Source organism: Myotis nattereri (assembly GCF_964212035.1).
Source record: "Myotis nattereri genome assembly, chromosome: 5".
Classification (NCBI taxonomy): Eukaryota; Metazoa; Chordata; class Mammalia; order Chiroptera; family Vespertilionidae; genus Myotis; species Myotis nattereri.
In genome coordinates, this window is record NC_138080.1 from 59,044,217 (window position 1) to 59,068,803 (window position 24,587).

The 24,587-nt window shown below is 41.2% G+C and overlaps 1 protein-coding gene across 4 annotated transcripts in view; it reads right to left on the reverse strand.

The window, feature by feature from the left end:
• HHIP (hedgehog interacting protein) overlaps window positions 1–14,218 on the reverse strand; it is an 83,730-nt gene extending 69,512 nt beyond the window's left edge. For 2 of the 4 annotated variants that reach the window (XM_081091824.1, XM_081091823.1), the window contains exons 1-3: window positions 13,406–14,193; window positions 7,436–7,628; window positions 800–956 (exon numbers count right to left, since the gene is read on the reverse strand). In XM_081091824.1, the coding sequence (XP_080947950.1) occupies window positions 800–956; window positions 7,436–7,628; window positions 13,406–13,684 (629 nt within the window). In that variant the 5' untranslated portion in view covers window positions 13,685–14,193. Of the gene's footprint in view, window positions 1–799; window positions 957–7,435; window positions 7,629–13,405 lie in introns of all 4 variants that reach the window. The other 2 variants (XM_081091825.1, XM_081091826.1) reach the window with 2 other exon arrangements.
• Between the last annotated feature and the right edge of the window lie 10,369 nt (window positions 14,219–24,587).

The window sequence follows — 24,587 nt, forward strand, 5'->3', positions numbered from 1 at the left end:
TGCTTAAGGTGAAGGGTGGAAGGGATGCACTTAGCATCCTTTCAAAATACATTTCCTCTAGGAAGCAATGGCTTGGATGGTCCTGAACGGCTGCTCACCCAAGGGCACAATCGTATTCTTTGAAATTCTTTTCAATTGGGGAGAAATAAAACCGAACAGCCCCCTAATCAGAAAGTAAAAGAGAATTTCAAAACGTGTATTGGAAATATTGAGGGTAACGCTTTGTCAAATATGTGATTGTCTAACCACTATGCTGTATACCTGAAACTAATACAAAATAATATTGAGTGTAAACTGTTAATTGAACAAATTTTAAAAAAAATTTTTTTTAAAGAACTACCACTCACACACCACCTAGCTTCCAAAACTACATATATTTTAAAACTTCATAAGCTCATTATCTCATCTTTCACTGACTATAATTAAAATGAGCTTTACTCACAATAATTAAACATTATAGAAGGGTGCTCGAAAGTTCTAAGATCTATTTATAAAACTGTGATTAGCTAATAATAATGTGCATCATAACCTAACAGCAAGCATACATTTCAAGTTAAAACTATACTCATAAAATTCACATGAATCATAGAGAAGCCAAGCTCATAACAAGATTAGTAATCTAAGTATTAAAAGCATTTGTATTAATATGACGTCAGGGAAGCAAACTACTAAAAGAAAAAAAAAAAAGCATGTGGAGGGTTATTGCTAGACATAAGCAAAGAAAGATGAGTCACTTTCAAAGCCACAAGATTTGTTAGTTTTTTTTAAAAGAAGGTTAAAGAGCATTATCTTTATGAACCTGCTGATCTCCTCCACTTTGTCATATTCTTCCATCTGGTCCAAGTAGTTAGACGCTGGCCCTCTGATTTGTTTTCTTGGAAAATCTGGAAAGCACAACCCACCGTCTTTTTTTGCATAGTAAAAGCAAAACTCCTCAGCAGTAGTTTGAAGGAAACCTTTAAAAAATGTAAAAAGGCTCATCAGAAATAGTACCGTGTAAAAACATCCTGTTGGAAAGATAAAAACACGAGGAAAGATTTTTTTAGGAACCATACGAATAGTCTAGGAAAGTATATAGACAAAAAAGAAAGAAAAACTTTTTTTGCTTGGGATTTTCATTTTTTAACCAAAACTTGAGACGTTCAGTAAAAGTGAAATTATGTCATATTGGATAGTTTAAAAGGCTCATATGAAATACACATTATACATTTCTTGTTATTGCATTGATTTATTTTCAAGCTTCCCCAGTGACCACATGTTGCACTGGTGAACGTATCCAATCACTGTTCAGCATTTTTTGCCCTAGAGTAATTCCTAAGAAGAGTAAATTAGAATCAAGAAAGAGAAAGACTATCAGGTGCCAGTTTGGGCCATTTTACAATTCTTACTATATTGTCACTCACATATGATTAAAAAATAAATCTAGTAGCTATCACAAGGTCATTATACACTGTAATGAATGACTGACTCATTGTGCAACGATTGAGCAATGAATTGATATTGTAACAAAGCCATCATTTTCAAATATGTAGGTGCCATTTCCTACCTTCACTCACAGGAGAAAATGACTATTTTGCAAAACAAAAATTATATTTAAAATATGCTTTCAATTTTCTCAGGCACAATAGCTGACATACCACCCTTCACTGAAAAATAATTATAACAAGCCAAAACAAAAAATGCAATATAGGCATCTGAAAGACAAATAATTTTGCTTACATAGTAACAATTTTTATGAAATAAACAGCTATCTATAATAATAAAAGCGTAATATGCTAATTAGACCAGACAGCTGAACGACCTTCCAGACGTCATTCCAGACATCCTTCTGGACAAAGCCATGGTGGTTGGGGACTGAGACAGAAGTGGTTAGAGGCAATCAGGCAGGCAGGCGAGCAGTTAGGGGCATCAGGCAGTCAGGCAGAGTGGTTAGGGGTGATCAGGCAGGCAGGTGAGGGGTTAGGGGCGATCAGGCAGGCAGGCCAGTGAGTGGTTAGGAGCCAGTGGTCCTGGATTACAAAAGGGATGTCCAATTGCCGGTTTAGGTGGGATAGGGCCTACACCGGCAGTCAGACATCCCCCGAGGGGTCCCGGATTGCGAGAGGGTGCAGGCCAGCTGAGGGACCTCTCCAATGCACAAATTTCATGCACTGGGCCTCTAGTATTTGAATAAGATGAGGACTTTATGATCAAATATAATTTTGACATTCCTTTTAACATTTGAGTTAATAAGGTGTTGGTTTTTTGGGAGGAGGGCATATTAATTAATGATTCAGTTCCATATTCTGATGATTTCTGCTATCAAAATAATTTGTTGCTACTAGAATTGACTTTTTATATGAAATATATGAAGTTCTAAATTCCTGCTTTTGGTCTCATACCTTTATTAAGTTTAATGTTTTGATTTTTACCTAACAAATCAGATTATCATGTCTCATCAATACTGTGATAAAGGCATGTGGTAATTTAGTTGACATTCAGAAGTTGTATAATACATTCTAGTTTGCATGGATTTCTAAGAACAAGAATTTGGGGACAACCAAGTGAGGCTTATCAATGGATTATGTAAGATATATTTCTTTTCTGTGAGCTTGACCAAAGTCCCTTCAAACCTAAAACTACTCTTGGGAACTGAGGGTCCCAAGTGGTTAAAACTTGATATAGATTTTTGACCTAACTTTTGGGTAAAATGTATCTGCCTTCTGAGGCAGATTCTTCAAGGCCAGTATCTGATTAGGTTACTGAGAAACATCTTATCTTTGGGAACCAGGCAAGAAAGAGCAGATGTCCTTGAGAATGTATGTGTGTATGTGTGTATGTGTGTGGGGGTGGGGGGTGGGTGGGAGGTGTGGACAGAAAAGGAGGCAGGGCAGGTGGGAAGGGTGCTCCTTTCGGGGGAGGGCAAGGCAGCTGGAAGAAGTTACCTTTGTTTAATAAAAAATCAGGAATTAGAAATTGAAGAGAGGGATGACTGCTGCAACATTTATTCATCTGCAGCAATTCACTGTTTGCAAAAGGTCACTTTTCTCCTCCAGTCTTTAATGGCTAAGCAGACAGAGGAAAGCTGCCTAGGGTTGTTCAACAAGTCTGCCTGAGGAAAGAGAAGGAACACTGAGCTGCTAAATCAAACTTTTTGAACAGTTTTGGGCTAGATCTTTTTATTTTCAGAGATATATACTAGTATAGATATATATATATATCTCCAAAAAATATATATATGTATATATATTATATGTAATATATCTATGTATTTATGTTACATATACTATACTAGTATATATTTATATTATATATGTTATGTATAATATATCTATATATTTACATTACATATAAAATATATGTTTATTATATATAAATTGACCATCAAGCAGGAAGAACTCCATGCATTTAGGAACACTGTCAGACTATGGATATATTTATAACTGAATGTATGAAGGAGAAATTTTGTGTTAATGTGATGTTTGCCTCTGGGTCATAGAAAAACTTCAAAGCACAATTCAGAAGAAATTTTGATTTTGGTTGTTTGCTGTTGTTGTTTTTTTAAGTCTGCATTCCAGCCTTACAGTCTGCAAACCAATAACATCTTAAGGGGAAATGAAGGAACAATGCTGGTGGCTGATTCCATTTTATAAGGAATTATTAGCTGGGGACAAATGAGGAAATGAAAAATCATTTTCAAATGGGACATCAGAAGATTAATGGTGCCGATTCATAAACTCCATGGTTCCTGGGGGTACCACACTCTTTTAGCAAATTAAAGACAAAACAAAAACAGAAGGTTCACAATGAATTACTCTGAGTTTTTTTTTTTTACAAATTCTAGACTCACTGAGTCATCTAAGTGTGAAGGAGGAAGCCTACTCAGAAGACTTTTACATAAAAAATTGACATGTTTCTTACAGTTATGACAGTTTAATTGAAATATCTAATACTCTTTGTAATACTTTACCTTAAATGATCTGCTTTGGATTATTTAAGGTAAATGGAAAGTGATGAATAAGATGTCTTTTTCTGAGAGGAGCTGAAAGGGATCTCGTTCAGGACATTGAGTTAACATTTATTGCCAGGGAAGATGTAATTCACCAAATGGTACCCTTCTTTGGAAAACGGAAGCACATCTTAGAGTGTTTAGCTCACCTTGGATCATCATAATATGATCAAGTCCATTAATAATGGACCTTCACTGATTATTCCAGGAGCCATATTTTTTGTTTAAACTCCTGATAACTTATCAACTCTCTTGGACCTGGCACTTTTCTCTCCTGGATCATGAACCCAGTCCTACTACACCATGAAGTGCCCTATAAAACCCTGACATGTGAGTAAATATTCTCAGTAGAGAAGTCTCAGCTCTAGCTTCTCTCTCACTCAGCATGTATGCTGGAGAAAAGTTATTTCTCCTCATTACATGTGGTGTTCATCATGATAAGGAAAAAATGGAAAAAAGAAAAAATGCCCAACTGTCAATAAGGCTTGCACTCCAGAGCATTTTTCTAGTAGAGGTAGTAGATTTGATGTGTCCATCTGTTCGCTCTGGTTTGTGTCTCGGCGACTAAGAAGACACATGGGTGAGGTGTCTGACTGGGTGGTCAGGAGTGGCTGTGGACTAAAGCAGCTCAGTGGAATCAAATCCTTGACCTTGGCCTCATTAGCAACAGGATTAAACCAATTGAACTAATTGTGTACAGACATTTCTCACTGCAGTAACCTACAGATGACGTCTTAGAGTGATAAACATCATCTTGATAGCAATGAATGGATGAATGGAAGAAACAAGGCTGTCGAGTGTGGGGTGCCATCACCTAGTGAACAGCAAAGCACCCACTCTGTCCGTCATAATTCAGGCAGAGGAGAAGACCTGTGGTGTTCAGAAAGGAGCTCGTGTGATGGGTTTTTGTTTTGTTTTGTTTTTTGTAATTTTGGTACTTTTTAGAAGTTTTAAGAAATTACCTCCCAAAGTAAATTCACAACTAGCTAATATTATGATTAAGAAAACTCTAGTGTATCCTCACTTTTGTGACTTTTAACTTAAATTCTTTTCTCATGGGATGCGGAGGGCAGGGAATAAGCAGGCCGTGAATATTTCTGCATCACAGTTTCTAGAAAGTAGCTATCTTTCGGGTGTCAGTCTATTGCAAAGTGACCGGTGTGTTCTTAAAACCACGAAGGTGAAGCAAAGGGACGGGTCATTTACATATTTATTATTTTATATATTGGGCAAGGGAGGAAGAAATGAAGGTGTCTCTGGAATTATTTTCACCCCCTTTCAGCATTTGCTTTAAGCAAAATACATACCTTAGGGTACCTTCCTCTTCATGTTTTTGATTTTCAGAAAGATGAGGTATTAAAAAGCATAGTCCAAACATGTTAACTAGTTTCTTATTAAAAAAAAATCACAAAGTAGCTGTTTTTTTTGTTTGTTTTGTTTTTACCATTTTGAACTTCAGAGAAAAGTAAACCATGTCACTAAATAGACTTAAGGCAAAAATATTACAAACTTGCTTTTTAAGCAACTTCTGAAAAATCAGGGTTCTAGAATTCTAGAGTCTTCTGGGTTTGGGGGAAGGGCGGAAGGCAGGATCACCATCCTATTCATCATACTTTAGGAAATGGTAACCTGTGTGCCAAGGATCAGTCTGGCTAACAAACTGGTCAACATGAGGAACACAAATAGTGTGATTACAGCTTACTTTGGGGACCCGTATTTAGAGCGATTATTTGCATTTGATGGGTCCAGAGGAAGGCCCCCTCTGCGAGTGGCTGCAGCCTGCTAGCCTGTCCCTGGGAAGCGCCCGGCTGCTCCGTCCACCACTGGAGTGGAGCTTTCATCTGGTTATCTTTCAAGGCAGCCTGGGTGGCCACCAAAAGCACTTGACATCTTGATGCACTTCAGCAGTTTTACATATATACAAACTCGGTAGAAAAATAAATTTGTCATTCGTCACCACATATGTTGATCTGGGGAGTGAGGTGCTTGCCGCTCTGGCTCCTGAGCTGTTTGCTGTGCTCCCTCTGACAGTGGGTATCGCTTTCTGTTGTTTGTTTTGGAAGCTAAAATAACTTCAGATGCAGGAAGACCCCCATAGATGAGTTCCCAAATACAGCCTGGTTGTCTTGAACTCAAGTAGATGGAGGGAGATGAAAATGCTAAGTGTTCATATCACATTCAGCTTACGGTGGTCAAGGCGAACCTTCAAGCTTGAGATTTGCAGCAGGCCTTTATGGGACCTAATCTGTTATCGCTTCTCAACAGGCCATCGAGGCAACTGTGACCTATTCTACTTTGCTTTGGGGAATGTGATAAAGAGGGAGAAACAGCTGGCTTAAAAAAAGCCTTCGAAACATGACTGTAGTTTATAAAGACAATAATAATATTTTCACATTGAATGGGTTTAGATCCATGTTATGCTACACCAAAGGAAGCAAGCAACCCTAGTCAAAATGTTTTCTTAGGTTATTAAGAGGGCTCTATAAAAAAAATGCCAAAAAAAGAGGAAATCTATACTTTTGGGTCAGAGAAAAAAGTGAAATGTGCATAGCAATGAAAAAAAAAAGTTATCTAAGTGCATCCCCGAGTTCTTAAAGCTTGCCTTTTCCTCCAGTGCCATGGGGTTTTCTACACTCTTAGCTCCTGATTTGTTTGTGTGTGACTTTGCCTAACTAAACTGAAGCTGCCTCCTTAAATTCTTTTCTACCTCTATGTTGATTCTTCCAACTAAACCAACAACCAAAGTTTACAAACATTTGATGGTAAAATTAATCAATGCCCAAGAATGTATATGCTTATTAGGGTCCAAAACATGATAGTGACCAGGTAGACTTGGATGACTGTCAGCATGAGAACTTTCCTGTGCACCCTCTCACTTTCTCACTGCACAACTTGGGGGGAGGCATTTCACGCCTCCAGAGCCTCAGGTGTCCTATCAATCAAGTGGACAATTCCTACCTATCTCCCAGGGTTTTTGAAGCGCAAATTAGTCATCATATGTCAAAGTGCTTTGTAAGGCTTTACTTTTTTTTTTTTTTTTGGATTTTGAATTGTATCTTATTTAAGGGAATACCTTAAAAGTCAGTGGACAATCTGCATTTACGTGTCCACTGTGTAGAGGGGGAGGCTGCCTTGATATTGATGTAGATGGGTAAAGGGGAAACCAGTAAGAAATTTGTACTGATAATCTAACACGTGTAAAGATCACCGACTGTATTACCAACAAAAAGCAGAACATTTCAACAAAACCAGCGTACTACTTGTGGACCGAAATGACAGTAATCCCATTTAGCAGCAATAAAAGTTTTCAAACTTGTAAAGGTTAGTTATGAGGAAAGAATAGGTTTGTTGAACAATGAGATACATTTTACACTCCTGGATGCAAGCCCTGAAGGACAGGCGTCTTGGAAGGACACTCAGCAGTTGATGTAACGTGCGCGTTTTTACCTGGAATGTGGCCTCGGCAAGTGTAAAAGAATTCTTTGCAATAGTCTTTGCAGAGCAGGGGGAGGACTAGGTCTCTGTCCAAGGCTTCCCTCTCAGGTGAGTGGAACAGGTTCTGAGAATATGGAGAGCAAAGCGCACATTTGATTTCCTCCAGTAACTTCCCACATTCGGTGTTGTTGTTCACAGAAAATATCTGAAAGCCGTAAATCAGAAATAAACTCCTTTTTAGTGGTTCGAAGTTAGGGTTAGTTGCTTTTTATTTTGTAATCAGGTAACTAGAAAAGTGTGACTTAGCCAATACAGCTGTCTGAAAAGAACTGCCATGTGACGGTAGAGAATGCCTTTATAAGGATATACAGGTCCTCTCTTGTGTGGAATGAGAGAGCCAAGGGTAGGGGATGGACAAAAGGCTTCTTACTCTTGCAAATCAAAGTGGTTTATCTGCCTTTCAGGTGTAAAAAAATTAAATGACAATTATAGTGAGACCCTTTATCTCTTTATCACTTTACTCTGCTTCAAAGTGTATAGTGACTGATACTTAACTTTAAAATTCCAAATACCTTTATCCACTAACAGGGTGTCTCCCAAAAAACGTATACACCTTGAATGATTATAAAGTCAGTGTTTATTAACATACAGTTCATTTTCAAAATTTAAGAGAATCTACAGAAATGAGTGTGTATATATATTTTTGGGGGACACCCTCTATATGTAAAGCAGAATTAAAAAATATATGTATGGTTTATTTGTGTCTTGAAATTCACTCCTGAAATTCCTAATTTGATATTCTCAAAGATGTTAACTTGAATTACATTTTTCTAATTCTAATTAATTTTCAATTTAAAATTACATAGGGAAAGTTTTCTAAAGTGGGGAAAAATTTCTCCCTTTCATGTTCTATAAAAATAATATCTGGAGCTGAATCAAACGGGTTTAAGACCCATTTTTATTATTCATTATATCTTAGCCAGGAAAAACTTTCTAACCAGCTCCTCAGGTATGTTATATGCATGAATAAACTCAAGAGTCTAATAAAAGTGCTTTTGTATAGTATTTAGTAAGTCTTGATGGGAAAAGGCATGCTTTTATCTTTATTTATACAGTAGTATGTCTTTTATGTCAATAAGACCAATTTGGGTGTCATTGATTCACTGAGGTTAGGTCTCAGTGCCTTAGTACTAACTTTGAAAAACTGATTTCAGGAGTTCTGCTAATTAATATAGAGGAACAGTATCAGCACAATATTTGAGATGTGCTGTCTAAACCAATAACTGATTTTTCATATTGAAAAAAACCCTAATGAGATTGAATCTTCAACATTTTCCCAGTTTATGTAACTATATCTGTACCTAATCACTTCTTTAGAACTATGAACTGGAGTTAATATTTTAATATATAGATCATTGTTTAAAGCAAATAGTTCATTCACAAACTGAGGTTCTAATTTGAGTACATCGTATGGCTTCTATTTTTTTAGAATAAATATATTCTAGATGATCACAAAATTTGGATCTTCAAGAGCAAAGCAACTTAAATTCCATAGAAGTTACCCAGTTTCAGAAAAAAATTTACAATATGTTGTAACTATCTACTATATTCAGAAGTCACTTCTAATCAGAATTACATGTACATTTTAATTTTTATCAACTTATTTAAATGACAATTGCTTAAATGGTTAAAGTTTTCTAAAAGGAAACATACACCAGGCACTTAGAATTTGCATTCCAAGAATGTTTTAAATGTCTTTTATTGTCCATACTCTGGCAGACCTCACCAGATCCATTCAATATTAATACTGTTCAAGTTTGTTCTGTTTGTTTATCATACAGCAGTCCTCTAAGAACAAAACAACTGCAGGATGTTGAAACCACCTCCTTTGCTGGCGGAAAAACTGCAATGTAATTACCTTTGGTTTTATGGAGAATATGCACGCTTCCATTTTTTTATAGCTGAAACAAAATGATCCCCATATACTCTCCCAGCTGCTGTCCAGGAAGAGCTTGAAGTTAGTGCCTAAAGAATTTTGTCTTTTATAATTTTTGGAATGTGTCCTGGCCACAAGATCTCTCATCAAAAGTTTCAGAAATAGGATTCAATAAATTATCTGAAATCAACTATAATATTATTCTTTGTAAGGTTTCATGCTGTTCCGGCCCAGCAGGATGGTAACATTTTGCTCTGTGTGAGGTCTGCAGTGTAAATACCCATTTGAAGATAGATAGAGCCATCATTCTGGCTTTGGTTTCAATGAACCAATAGTCTTACTGAAGTCAATTAAACTGACTCAGCCCAAGCTGCAACACTGTTTTAGACAGATGTGTACTGCTGTGTGTGTGTGTGTGTGTGTCGGGAATTTTTTCTTGTCAGCCTATGTGTCTGTGTCTATACAGGTCCTTAACTTTATGTCTGACAATGTCATCAATCTTAAGAAGAAATTTAAGCTAATTTCCTGTTTCGATTTCTAAAAGCCATATACGAAACCATCAAATTATAGTGGTTTAAACTAAATATACTTTGGAAATCATGTAAAACTTGGAAACATTATTACAGCATGCCTAGTAATGATTGTGGCTGTTGCTGACTAATTTATAACATCTGGCAGGTCATCCTTTAATCTTGAGCCACATGAAAGTAAAACCCATAGAAGAAAGGTAAGATCAATCCTGGAATACACAGTGAAGTGTGGCCTACAACTATAGCTTATCAACAAGTAGTAAAATGGGTGACAGAGACCTTCTGTATTTCTCCTTATTTATCAAGTAACTAAACAAAGAGCATAGAAAGGCCCCCACATGGGTTTGATGAGCGGACAAAAGGAGAAAATACATGACAGTATATTAAGATGTCACCTTAAGATCACTTGGTACATAAAAAGTTATTTCTAAAAATCATATGCCTACAATGTTCTTCAGCTGTTGGGTAGAACACATGGGTCTCTGGACTATAGTGCTGGATTATGTCATTAAAGAGTTCAGTTTCAATTTTAGGCTAATATGTAAATAGATCATTGTACTAAGGCAGCTGTTAAAGGGATCCCAGGATGAGTTATTTGTTTAGTTGGATGTGTTCAACAATAGGCTTTGTCCCTGAAAGAGCCAGAGCAAACAAATGATTGTAAAAGGGCACACTTGAAAACAATTACTTTTCACCCATTCCTTGACAGCTTTGGCTGTGAAACCACCCAAGGTAGAGAGATCTTCTATGCTTCTGTGGCTACAAGTTAAGTTTTAGAAATGGGGGTATTTCAGTTGGTAGCTGTTTGGATTTGGCAAATGGGAATTAGATCCTTTTAGCATGTTGTATTTAAGAGCTGCAAAAATATTAAGACAATATAACTTCCTAAATTTTGGCAGTAGTTATTTATAACAGTAGTTAGCCATCTCATTACAATGCTCAAAATGATTAAAATGTACAAAACATTAAACTATATTTAAATAAAAAACATAATGCCATGGCTACAGAATTGAACTTAATGCTAGTTCATTACATGAAAGAATATGTGTGAGACTGGAAACTGGACTTACTGGCACAGCTGAGCATGCTCAATACTCCTAGTTTGCTACTATCTGTCTATGAAGTTTCTTCCCATAGGGAAAGGCTACTCCTATATTTTCTTGAAAAGTTGCAGAAATCTTTCTGGGGAAAACATTTTTTTCCCCACAAATAAAAAAGGGTCCTTTCAAAAAGCCATCATCTCTCCTGTCCATATATTATGAAATAAGACCCTAACATATATTATAAACCAGGAAAGGTTAGGGAAAGAGGGAAACAGTGATGTTTATTATAAAATAACATATTTTAAAAATTATTAAAACTTGAGAGCTAACATAGGTCAAGAGTGCATAGGCATAACAATATCAAATCTCTGAGTTGCACAATTTGAGTATTGTTGGTTTATAAACCATTTGTAATGAAACCAGCCAAGTCTAGTGTACCACATTTAATTCACACACATTTCCCAAATGCGTAGGGGTTTGTTGGAGATTGGGAGCACGTAAAATGGGAAGCAATATGGATAGCTAACATGGCAGATTTGCTTCCTAAAGAATGATTTCTTAAAAAAAAAAAAAAAGCTTTATATAACTCCTCTTAGGGATTATAATTCCCATCAGCGCCCCCCTTCCCCAACTCCAATCTCCACTACATTTAGTTAAGAACAAACTTTTCATTCCTCATGTTCATGTTTAGTATGGCAGGGGTCTGCAGATCATGGGTGTACTCACAGTATACACTGTACACAGGGAGACTTGATGGCAAATATTTCTAAACCTTCCTTTAAATTTCCTGCTTCTTTTGAGATCCTGGTAAAACCCTGCAGATGATGTGAATGTAGCTCTTCTGTCATTTAATTCAAGTACAACACAGGAGCTTAAGGACATTGTTTTTGAATAAAATGCTGGAATATCTGTTTCCTGAATCTCAGACCACTGCTGCATATGGTAAGAATAAAGAGCGAGATGCAGCTGAAAACCTGCAGCAAGACAGTTCTCACTCATCTGGGAATAGAGGGAGTTGGACAAATGCTCCCTCAAAAGGCATGAACATTTGGACAGAGCTGGGGACTGAAAGAGAATGATGTTCTCTAGTTTCACCCATTAGTGAACCAACTAACAAACACAATGGTGTTGTTGTTATTCTTTTGCCATAAGCAACAGGACTCTGTGTGTGGGCAGCAGTTTAGTGGGGAGGAGGATAAGTCGACCCCTTTTTGTCCTATTGATTTTTTCCTATTTGCATGACTTGAGCAAATTAAATGATGCAATATGGCTTTTTGTTACAAAACAAAGTGAGAGATACCACCCAGACACATATGTTGATTCGTAGGAGCTGTTTACATGAGAATAGAGTGAAATCTACCGTGAACTGAGCATAAAAATTAGATTCAGCCTGGGTATTTATTTATTTTTTTTTATTATGCCTGGGCCAGCAAGACTGAAGCAGAAGTTTTCCAAGAGACTCTCAGACCTTGACAACTGCAGTGTTGTAACAGAGGAATTCTTAATTAAACCTAAAATGGGGAAAGGGAGGGGGAGCAAAGACACCTGATTGTTTTTTTCACGTGCAGTGATTGTTAATGACGTGGTCCCCCAGGCTTTCTCCGGAGTACAGTAGACCGCACACATTACTGCATCCCATGGCACGAGAGATGTTGCAAACTCAAACATAAGCCTGCGTTTCCAGTCAACCAACACTATTTCCCTATTTCTTTAAACTTATTAACACGAGGAAAATAGAAATGCCTTACTCCTGACACAAGTTTCTGGAGGAGATCGTCCTGGGCAACTAAATACCAGGGGAAAGCCTGAACTGATATGATAATATGACCAAACATTACAACCAGGGATGGGGGGGACTCGTCTCCGTTTTATGTGACAACTCCTCCCCAGCAAAATCTCTCGCCAGTTTTTCGGGTTCTCCGCGGGAGTACCAGGACTTCCCTTTTCGCTATTTAACGACTGTAACGTTAGACAACCCCCTCTGACGGGGCTGGGGATCCTAAACCAAGCCTGCTTCCTCATCCTTGACGATGCAGCCCTCTCCCTCCCCGAGCACGTGGAGAGAGCTGCACACATCTCCTCACTCCAGAAAAATAAACCGGAAACCACAGCCACCTTAATTTACAGTTTCGCCGCAGCCAATGCCTATTCGATCCAAAACACACTGTTAATCGTGATTCTTTTAAAATATGTACCCAGCCCCCGAAGGAGGGTACCACGGAAGCGCCTCTCTTCCGAGACAGGCGGTTTTGCACAGCATCCCGACCGCGGACTCCGGGGGGCGGGCGAGGTATCTGCGCAGCCGGGAGGAACACACACCACGCGATCACGCCGGCGCTTTCGAAAAGTTACCAGAAAGAACTCCCCAGACGAACGCCGCCCTTCTTACGGCCCCCGGGCACTGCCGGAGCCGCGGGGAAGCCCACCCAGCCAGCATGCCAACCTCCCAGCGGCGAGGCGGGTGCGTGCCTACCTTGTGATCCAGGCGCCCCAGCCCCGGGCTGTCACTCCTCAGGCAGCAGGAGAGCCGAGGGTAGAAGCCACCGCACAGCATCTCTCCCCCGCTCAGCAGCTCCTGCTGGGACATCATGCGCCTGTCTCTCCTTTTCAGGCGTTTCGGGGGGTTCCCGTTCAGGCACCTTCTCCTCCGCACTCCGCTCGCTTCGCTTCTTTCCCCAAACTTAGCATCTCCTTCGAAGAAGCCCAGAGCCACGGCCAGCAGCAGCAGCTTAAATGAGAGCATCTTCAGCATCGTCTGCCCGGAGCGGCCGGGGCTGGGCGCGGGCGAATGGGGGGGAACGCCACTGCCCAGCAGGGGCACTAGGGCGCAGCTCCGGGAGGAGGCTGCGGGGCGGCGGGACACTCTCGAGGCCGAGGGAGGTGGCGGGGGCGATGCAACTTTGCAAAAAAACGAAAGGCGAGGCGATGGGTCCAGTGCCTTGGGGGAGCCCGAGGAGCGAGAGAACGTGGTGCGGATGACACCGCGGACAGCTGTGCCAGTGTCAGTGGGGTCAGGGGCTCTCTGCCGCGGCGGGGCAGTGGGAGGAGGAGAAGGAGTTGGAAGAAGAGGAGGAGAAGCCGGCCACAGAGCTTCACTTGTCCGTGTAACGGGAGTTGTGCAGGTGAGACAGTAGCAGCGACAGAACCGGCGGCGGCGGGGCAGGCGAAGGCAGGGCCGGCGCTGCGCTCTAGATGATGCTGAGGTCTCCTCTGCCGGCGGCTGCAGCTTCTCACGCAGCCTCTCATGTTTCGTTCCCTCTTTTCTTCTTCTTTTTAACTAGCGCGCGGGGAGGTGCTGCCACCGCGCGCCCCTTGACGTCACCGCTGCTCGCGCGCCTCCGCCCGGGCTGGGGGAGGGGAGGGGGCGGCCCCGGCGCGAGCGCGTCCCCCGGGCCCCGCGGCCGCCGGGATGCGCGGGGAGGGGTGGCGGGCCGCGGCGGCGGGCGGAGGTGGGGGCCGGCGGAGCTCCCGGAGCCAGCCTCCTCCGGGGCGCGGAACCCGGCGCCCCCGCCTCCGCCGGAGCTCCGGGTGGGGCGTCCCCGGCCCGGCCCGACCCTCCGCTCCGGGGCTCGGTCGCGGCCCCGAGAGTCCCCGCCGGCTCCTTTCTCCCGACCGCGGCCCCGCTGCGCGACCCCGGGCTAAGGCGGCCGAGCCGAGGCTCCGAGAGAAAGTGAGTAGCAGCGGGCCGCGGGAGGTGAGAAGGGAGGGCCCCTTTCCGAGCCTCCCCACCCGGGCCCCGGCCCGGCCCGCCCCTCGCCCCGGGAGGAGGACGAGCTGAGTAGCTGGAGGTGGTGGGAGGGAGCCCCGGCCCCTTTCCTCTCCTGGCTCGCATGGACACCCCTGTCCCCGGGTCATTTTCAACGCGAAGCTCGAGTCCGTAAAGATCTTCCTGGGGGTCTGATTGAGAGGCGGTGCAACCCAGGTGCTGCGAGCCGCCGGGCCGAACGGGTTTGAAGACTGTCCCGGGACGGATGCCCATCCTCGCTAAGGTCCCGCGCGCTCCCGAAACGGCACGAGCGCGCGCGCGAGGTGGGGTGGAGTGGGGTGCACGGCGGGGTCCGCCCGCGGGAGGGGTGCCCCACCTGGGCGGGCTGGCCCGGGGCGTCCCCGGGAGGGCCCCACCTGTGCCCTGGAACTCTGCCAGGCCCCGCTGGCGATCCCCGGGAACGCAGGCACGCAGGTTCCCCAGCCCCAGGTGAAGGAGAGGCGAAGAAACTGGCCGAGAATCAGCTTCATTTTCAATGAAAAAAAAAAAAAAAAAAATTCCCGGGAAGAGTTCCCCGGGGGTGTCAGTACCGAGGCATTAGTTCTGACGGACGAATTGCTAGCAGGTTCGTGGATGTCCAGAAGCGGGGCGCCCCATATGTCCCGTGAACCCAAATAAGCGAAACTTTCCCCAGTTAAGAGTCTGCCTGAAGAAAGTGTTTCTGAAAAGATCTGTATGCTATCAAGAGGGGTGGCTTGACATTTTCAGGATCCCTGCAAGCTGGCATTATAGGCATGGCACACAAAAGGTGTGCTTCCTGCCGCTTGGGTGTCTAAGAGGGGAGACGATTTTCTGCTAGAGGGATCTTGAAGAGGAGATAAGGCAGTTTTCCCATTTTGGCAATGGAGGAAATGTTCGCCATATTTGGATTTGCTTCACTTCTGGGGCATAGATTTCACCAAACTAACATGAAAGTTGGTGATGGTGGAGATGGATAACGGATGCAACCAATTCCTGTTAGTTAAAGTGGGTGCTGGGGCTAGATAAGGCTTCTCTGCCCTTTTCACTTCCTGGGTCCAGATTTAGGATTGGAGCTGCCCCCTCCCCCACCCCCCCTACACACACACACACACACACACACACACACACACACACACACACGGTAACCAATTGGAATCTCTGAAAAGAATCTGTTGGAATATTTGGTCCAGTCCTGAGCTCAGTTAGGGCCCCCTTTAACAAACTGACCCTTTCTCCCAGGGGCTGTTGGACAGCATGACTCCTTTATACATGTGATCCCAAATGTGTCTTCTGATCCACAGATGCTTTATCTGACATTTTTCCTGATTTGCAGATTTCTAATATAAAATAAAGCATAAAGTTATAAAGACTTTAAACTATTATGTAACAAATAGCTCTGGAGATGAATCCCATCAAGATTGAATCACACAATCACATCTAATTAGGTTGTTTAAAAACCAGGACCCAGGGGCCTAATCTAGGTTGCATTCCACTATCCAAGGCTCTATACCCAAATATCAGCTTAGCGGGTTTTCTTTTTTCAAAATTAAAATCTTTCTAAAATTATATTTCAGTTGTTTTAAGCGCTTGCTCTAAGGCCGTGGTTCTCAACCTGTGGGTCGCGACCCCTTTGGCGGTCGAATGACCCTTTCACAGGGGTCGCCTAAGACCATCCTGCCTATCAGATATTTACATTACGATTCATAACAGTAGCAACATTACAGTTATGAAGTAGCAACGAAAATAATTTATGATTGGGTCACAACATGAGGAACTGTATTTAAAGGGCCAGAAGGTTGAGAACCACTGCTCTAAGGGATGAATCCATCTTAGTAGTTTCAAAACAGGCCTTCCTTATGGTTATACTTAGAGACTAAGGACACTTAAAGGTAAATCAATTTTGGTTTTTAAAAAATTATGAAGCTGTTATAACCCATGATCCTAAGTTTCAAGAGAGAGTTTGGAAAGGATTACAGAAATGAGACCGTCACGACGGTCAGTACATCGGGTCAGTGATGATAGAGGAGCTTATTCTCAGCGCCACTCGTAAAATTTCCATATAGTCACTAAGCAGCAGTATACACATGAACTAACTTCTAATTCTTGATTTTGCAGAGGGAAATTGCAAAGTTCACCTATAGTCAGCTTGACAGCATCATTGTCTAGGAATCAAGAATCAACATTGGTTATTTCCTAAGATTAAACCTTGAAAGCCCACTTGGAGGCTGCACAGCCTTCTGCACACTTGAACATGAAGAATGGCCTTCTTCAGCTAAATCATCAGAAGTGGTGAGAAGAAGAAGGGACCCCTACCCGGCCAGACTCATCCAGACAAATTAAATCAGTCTTTTTTAAAAGCAAGCGGCACAAGGATGGCCATATCTCCATGTTCTGCTCGCACCAGCACTGAGCAGCCCTGTCCAGGCCTGCCAGCCACCTATATGCAGGCGGTGCCATGAACAAGGGCACCTGGCTGAGCAGCCAATGGGAGCTGACATCCTGCTGAGCTCCACTCACCAAGCAGACTGGACTGGTGCATGGTGTCTGCCCAGGCAATGCGGCTCCTTCTGATTTGTGCCAAGGCACCCTGTACAGGTTAGGAGCAACTAGGACCCTCCCACCCCCATACACCAGTCCTAGCCAGGATTATATTCCTTACTTCAGATAGATTAAAGGTTCTCTTGAACATTTTAGGATTATTGTAAAAGATGAAATATTTGACACAATTGAAATTGAATTGGTAAAGGTCCAAATATTACCATGTATATGAATTATGTATCTATATATTTATATATGCACACACTTATAGTATGTTGATACATACTTCTATGTGTCAGAAGTTAGCACAACTTAAATTTGGTAAATGTTTAAAATAAAATTATTCGGGTTATTGCAATCAGTTTTGTATATGGAGTTCTGGACTTCACAGAAATATACAGTATTTCATTCCATTTCTACAAATATATATTAAGTGTCAGGGACTGTGCTAAGCAATCTATATACAGTAATGAAAAAAATACAAACACCCTGCCTCTAGGTAGTTAATAATCTAGTAAGGAAGTTGGATGATAGGTTCATAAATTTATGATTATGACTTATGGTAAGAGTTATGAAAAAATGCCCAAATGGAGAATATCAAGGCAGACTTATTTCAGATTAAGTGACTGGAAAAAGCCTCTCTGTGAAAATGAAGCAGAGACCTGAGAAGAGTCAGAAGGAATTTATGAAGTGACTCCACCCTGCCATTTAAAGTACAGAAGCATTAGAATTCAAAATAGACTGTGATACATTAAAGGGAAAGTACAGAATACACTCGATAACTAAGAAAGGAGAGGCTACAGACCAAGTTCATAGTGTGGATTATAGACTAGGTAGCTAATAAAGTTATGTATTTGTCATTTCCTTTTACAATACCCTTTCTTCTTTCCTACCCTATACTCATAGATTTTTAAGTTCTGGCTTTTTACTCAATTTCTAGGATTTATTCAAGTTCAAATAGCATTTCAGCCATTGCATCTCATCTAACCAGCACTTACATTCTATATTTTCATTTGTGCAGCGTTGATGACTCAGATTTTTTTCATACATGGGAGTCGAATACCCATGAGATGGTAAGCTCCATCAAAACAGGAATGATGTTTCCTTCTTCTTTGGTGAACCCAGAAAAGAGTCTAGTTCAGTCTCATCCTACAGTGCCAGCCTCCCAATAAACGCTGCTGACTGGCCAATCTTGTTTGACTTAATACTTTTTAAAGGTTTAGAAATGGAGGAAATATTTGCATTATGACATTTTAAATTGTTAAACAGAAAGGAAGACACACCACACATTATCACTAAGGAATTTTCAGGAGCCATTGCTATCAAGCGTGATTCTGCAGAGGAAGGGCAGCAAACAAAACCAAAGAATAAATATACATCTTTTAAAATTAGAGACTGGTTGTAATTCAAACACAGTGATGCAACATTAGGGCTGCTGGTAGGGTTTTTATTTTCTTCTAGTTATTCATTGTCTTTCAAAAGTTGGTACCTGCTGTGTGCCAGACCCTGCTCTGGGCACTGGGGACAAAGCAGTGAACAAGACTTGTCTCGTGGAGCTCACATGCTATTAGGGAAGGAAAGTAACAGACAGTCTGCCAGGGACGAGTGCTACAAAGAAAGGAGGTCACGGGGAAGGAGAGTGCGGGGGTTGGGAGAAAAAATGTTATATATGATTATTACAGGTATACACTGGTTAACACGGGATATGTTCTGAGAAACGTGTTGTGTGCATGTACAGAGAGTGCATGTGTGCAAACCGAGTTGGGATAGCCTACTACACACCTAGGCGAAACAGTCTAGCCCAGCCGTGGGCAAACTACAGGCCGGATCCGGCCCGTTTGAAATGAATAAAACTAAAAAAAAAAAAGACCGTACCCTTTTATGTAATGATGTTTACTTTGAATTTATATTAGTTCACACAAACACTCCATCCATGCTTTTGTTCCGGCCCTCCGGTCCAGTTTAAGAGCCCATTGTGGCCCTCGAGTCAAAAAGTTTGCCCACCCCTGGGCTAGCCTGTTGCCCCTAGGCTACAGGCCTCTGCAGCATGTCACTGTACAAAACAACACGAGCTTAAATCGGGCACAAGAGAAAGTGATGCAATCAAGAGACACGATCAACGCCGATGAATAAAGTTGTTGCCACCATCACACAGAAAACATTTTTTTTTTTTTACTGGTAGAAGTAGAAAGAGTACACTCTAAAACAACAATAAAATAGTATATCATAGGAAACACAGAAAGAAGTAACATAGTCGCTGATCATTATCAAGTATCATGGACGCACAGACTGTACATGCTGTACTTTTAATGAACTGGCAGCGCCATAGGTTGTGTACACCAGTGTCACCACAGACACATGACTAATACCTTGTGCTGTGGCTGACATGATGACATTACCATGGCTAGGATGTCACTAGGTGGTAGGAATTTTTCAGCTCTATTGTAATCTTACTGGACCACAGTTGTGTGTGCGGCCAGTCATTAACTGACGGTCATCAAGCAGTACATGACCGCACATTGTCAGGAAAGGTGTTGACAGAGGTATGGGCACAGACTAGGGCATGGGAATTAGGGCAGAAACTGGATGCTGCAGGCCACTTGCTTTCGGATGTTGGCAAGCACAGGGAGGAGCAAGTCAAAGACCACGAAGCAAGCATGCTTGGCATGTTTACGGGTTAGTAAAGGGACCCATGTGGCTGGAGCAGGGTGGGTGACAGAGGAAATAACAAGAAATGAGGGCAAAGAAGGAGCCAGGGGCATGGCTGGCATAGAATCTTGTAAGCTATGTTGTGGGCTTTGGCTTTCACTATGAATGAAATGATCACTCAAGGGTCTTGTCAGAAATAAAGAGACTCTGCTATTTCCTATTTCCACAGAGCAAATGAATTAAGCAGAGGAATTGGCTAAATGGGTATCGGGAAACTGAAAAAGCAAAAAGAGAACACTGAAGTACAATGGTAACCGCAGGGAGCAGCTCCCACCCCTGGGCCCTGAGGAACAAGGGCTAATGGAAGCTGACAGGAGGGCCCTCGTGGGTCGGAAGAGATGGGGCGGCTGCCCCACTGGTGCGCATACCCCCAAGTTGGCGAAAGAAGGTGGTTATGGGAGTGTTGGAAGTGTCCTCAGTGGCCATAACAAAGCACCACAAACTGGGTGGCTGAAGGCAACAGGAACGCATTCCCTCTCAGCTCTGGAGGCCACAGTCTGACATCCAAACGTGGGCAGGGTTGTGTTCTTCTGAGGATGAGGGAGAATCTGCTCTGGGCCTCCCTGCTCACACTGGTAGCGGCAGGGGCTCCTCTCCTTGTTTTGTAGATGGTGTTCTCACTATCTTCGCTGCATATTCCCTCTGTGCAGGCCTGTCTCTGTGCCTTTACTTCCTCTTGTTATGAGGACATCAGTCACAGTGGATTAAGATCCACTTCAGTAAAACTCCATCATCTGCAAAGACCTTATTTTCACATAAGGTCACATTCATAGGCACTGGGGGTTAGAACTTTGACACCTTTCCTGGGGGGTGGGGGGAGGGACACAATTTAATTCATAACTAAGATAAGGAAGGCCTCACTGCCAGGCGGTGCGGACAGAAGAGCAGGTAGAAAGGAAGAAGCAGTCCGCTAGCTCGTCCTTGCCTTCCAGCCTCCCTCTTGTTCCCTGACTTAGGTCAGGCTGTCGATAAGCAGAGCCCAGGACAGAGAACCTTAGCAAGCAATTTATTGAAGGAGTACTCTTGGGAGCAGGGGAAGAAAGCTACGTAAGGATGAAGCTAAAGATGTAAGCAGAGCCTGGCTTCAGCCTGATCCCATGGCACCTCCAGAACATGAATTGCACCATAGAATAGGTCCTAACAGGCTCAGTCACCAAGCCAGTGGGGAGAAATAACTTCATATAATCTTCACCCTCACACAGTAGTCGGGCAGGAGTTCCTTACAGTCATTTTTCATGTTTGCCCTTCGTTGTGAGTATTGATCCTGATGACATTTCCCCTTCTGGCACCAAGCCCATAGGGCTCTGCCCACCACCTTTTTTCTCCCCCAGAGCCATGCCAGGGTCTTCTTCCCAGCTCTGCCATTCCCCTGGGGAACCCCGGCTCTCAGAATGTTTTTTAACTTGTGCTCCAACAGCAACAGTTACTTCTTTTGTTTATGCTAGACAGTGTGTTAAACTTATTTAGAAAACACACAAAAAATCCCTTCTTCTACTTTTTTGCCTAGAGGGTAACACCTGGCTGCTGTGTATTCTGAATGTAAGGATGGGGAAATCAGCGGCAGACTTTTCAATAAACGCTTCTGTTTTCAGCCCGGTGCTGAACGCTGCTGCCCATCACACCTGGCATCGCCGAGCCTATAACCCCTTCCAGCTTCTGAAGGGTTAGAATGGCGCCCTCCTGAGCTGCAGCCTCTTCATATTTATTCTGGGTTTTGTCTTTTCCTAGTCTGCTTCACTCCTCCACTCGCCTTCCATCTTCTCGAACTGCGTTGAAATAGTTCATCTATTGGTAAACTCCCTCATGTTTTTCTCACTATTCTCTACTTACCCCCCCTCCCCCCCTTTGAACTGGTAGATTCCTATTTTAATGGGGTCTGAGGAGTGAGAGGAGATAAATTTATATGCTCAGTTTATAACCTTGAACTGGCACCAACCTGGTTGGAAAATAATGATCTTGTTTTTATTCATCTTTTTTAAATGTACATATAGCTCACATTTATTTCACTGTTTAAATATTAGGAGTGTTTTGGGTCTTTATTTACAAGTTTGGCGATGTTTTGTGATCATAAATATGCTGTAGGAACCTAACTCTTGTTTATATCTAATTAGTCTATGGGAAAATTGATTTGTTTATACATTGTTTCACTTAAAGTCATAGTTTCCAAGAACCTATTAATGATGTTAAGTGAGGATTTAATGTATATTGTGAAATGATTACCACAATCACACATCCATCACCTCACATAGTTACTTTTTTGTTTTGGTGTCATGAGCAAAGTCATATTTTAAAATGTATTGATTATAAATTTTCCAAAAATATATATATAGTTTGGTTAGGTTGTGTTGCCTTTTCAAGCTTCCTTTCATGATATTCACTCTTAAAGTTACTATGTTGATGTAAATAACTGTGTTTTAACTCATTATATCCTATGAAATAGAATTGTAATTCTATAATGAATTTCATTCTGTTTATATTTAATTCCTTCATAATTCATTATAACTATTTTGCTATATGTAATTCATTATAAAATAACTTTTGGAGACTACATATTAATTATGCCTTATTTCTTATACTTTACATATTATATTTACTTATTGAACTGCATACAATTTTATTACTAGATATAAATTCCCTAAGAGCAGCAGCACCAATTAGCAGGTGGCATTTACCTGGTTTCCTGACAAATAGCTGGCCTTTACTAAGTGTCTGCAATTGGTCCTTAATCGTGTCTGAATCAGGATGGAATGATGTCTGAATTAGGTGGAATCTATCTGCAGCATTCACTGTCTCTGGCCACAGTTGCAGGGGCTGCGATGGCCACTATCACCAGCCCCTTTTGTGCAGACGGCCTTGCATCTCAAATGTGTGTTTGAGTCTCCAAGACTGTGGGTGTGCCGTTGAACATCCTCACTCTGCACATTGACTAGAGCTGGTGTCAGTGAGGGAGACTGAAGTGGGGCGGAGACCCCTGGGCATTGCATCAGGAGTATCTTGTGAAGATTTCTTGTGATGGCTGTGAGTTGTGTCTCTTGGAATTGAATCTTGTCAATTAAAACGGGTTTTTTTTTTAAATAGCCTCACTTAATGGTAGTGACTTAAACTGTTATTTTTATAGTATGTGCTAGAGTTTTTCCTTAGTAAATGTCAATTTCTTATAATACTGTACCTGAATCAGCTGCAGCGTGTAATTTGCTAATACGTTTTCCTTCGATGGAATTGGAAGGGTGAGTTAATGGGACCAGAGGGTGTGCAGAAATGGGACTTAATTATAAAATAATGGAAAACAGTGGCATCATGAAATTACCTCATAAACAGAGCAATCACAACTGAGATGATTCAGTAATTAATGATTACATCAATTAAATTAACTCATTTGTATCTCAACCCTATGTAAATGATGTAAGAAAGTATAATACCTTAGCTATGTAAACAATTAATAAAATGTGGAAGACATTATAAATTCACAGAATTGAAAGCCCACACAGCTATAGAATTAATTACTTTTGTGTGCATTAGGTGTTTTGGAAACTAAGCATTACTTTTCTGGCTTTGACTCATATCAAGACCACCCTGTAGGAAAGTTTAATTCCTCAATGAGTATCTATGTATCATTTAACTACATGTTTGGCAACTAATCCACGAAAACAACCTATGCAAATGAATGTTTACTAATGATTGAATGAAAACATGCTCTATTTCTAGATATGTTTAATTCAACGGTAACGTAAAAATGCTAAGACTTATTTATTCAATACAGGCCACCTTAATCAAGATACAGAACTAATCCTTAAAGATACTAAGCTGTGCGCAATTGCGACAATTTAACAATCTGGCAAAACCATTTCTTTAAAATATAAAAGAGAAATTCAATATGAAAACAGTTACATCAAACCTAAATATATGCACATTTAAACATTTTCAAATAAACATTTAAAATATTATTTATCTTATAAATAATTGCCCTGGAAAAAATGGTATGTTATAAAAACCTTTATCTGGTAGTTAAAAATGTGGATTTGCAATAGTCTTGTGGTTACATGGTCTGGAAGGGGACAGATATACTTGTGAAAGAATGTTCTCACAGACTGAAACAAAAATTTAGCCATTAAATTTTAGGACCAAAGAAACCATTACATGTAAGGCAACCATATATCTGATTTGATAGAATTTGATATAATTAAAAAATTATTTGTGTGGTGTGGTTTGAGACCACAGAGTCTGCCTTATTTTAAAGTTCATGAATAGCAGGTATCCACTTATTTTCAAAATGAGTGGCTTACTTATAAAGAAGTTCTTCAGTTCTTTGTTGGAAATATGTCTAAATTTTATGTCCTACCCAAGAGCCTGAAGTTCCGCAAACATTTTCATTTATTAAATGTTGTAAACACCTGGGCATTTTGTAGACATTACATATATTTTCACATGCATAAATTTAGAATAAATGTTGGATATAAGAGAAAGCTTTCTAACTTTAAAATCTACGTGTGTGTCATAAAACCATAGGTTCCTCAAGATTCAACTTTTGGTGTTTTGGTTTGTTTACCTTACATAAAATGTGTTTTTTTTCCCTACTTAAAATATCTGAAATATATATTCTTAAATATTAACCAGTTCTTGAAATATATTTGGAGAGTTATAAATGTAAATTAACCAAAATGTCAGGATTCCATATTCTTTA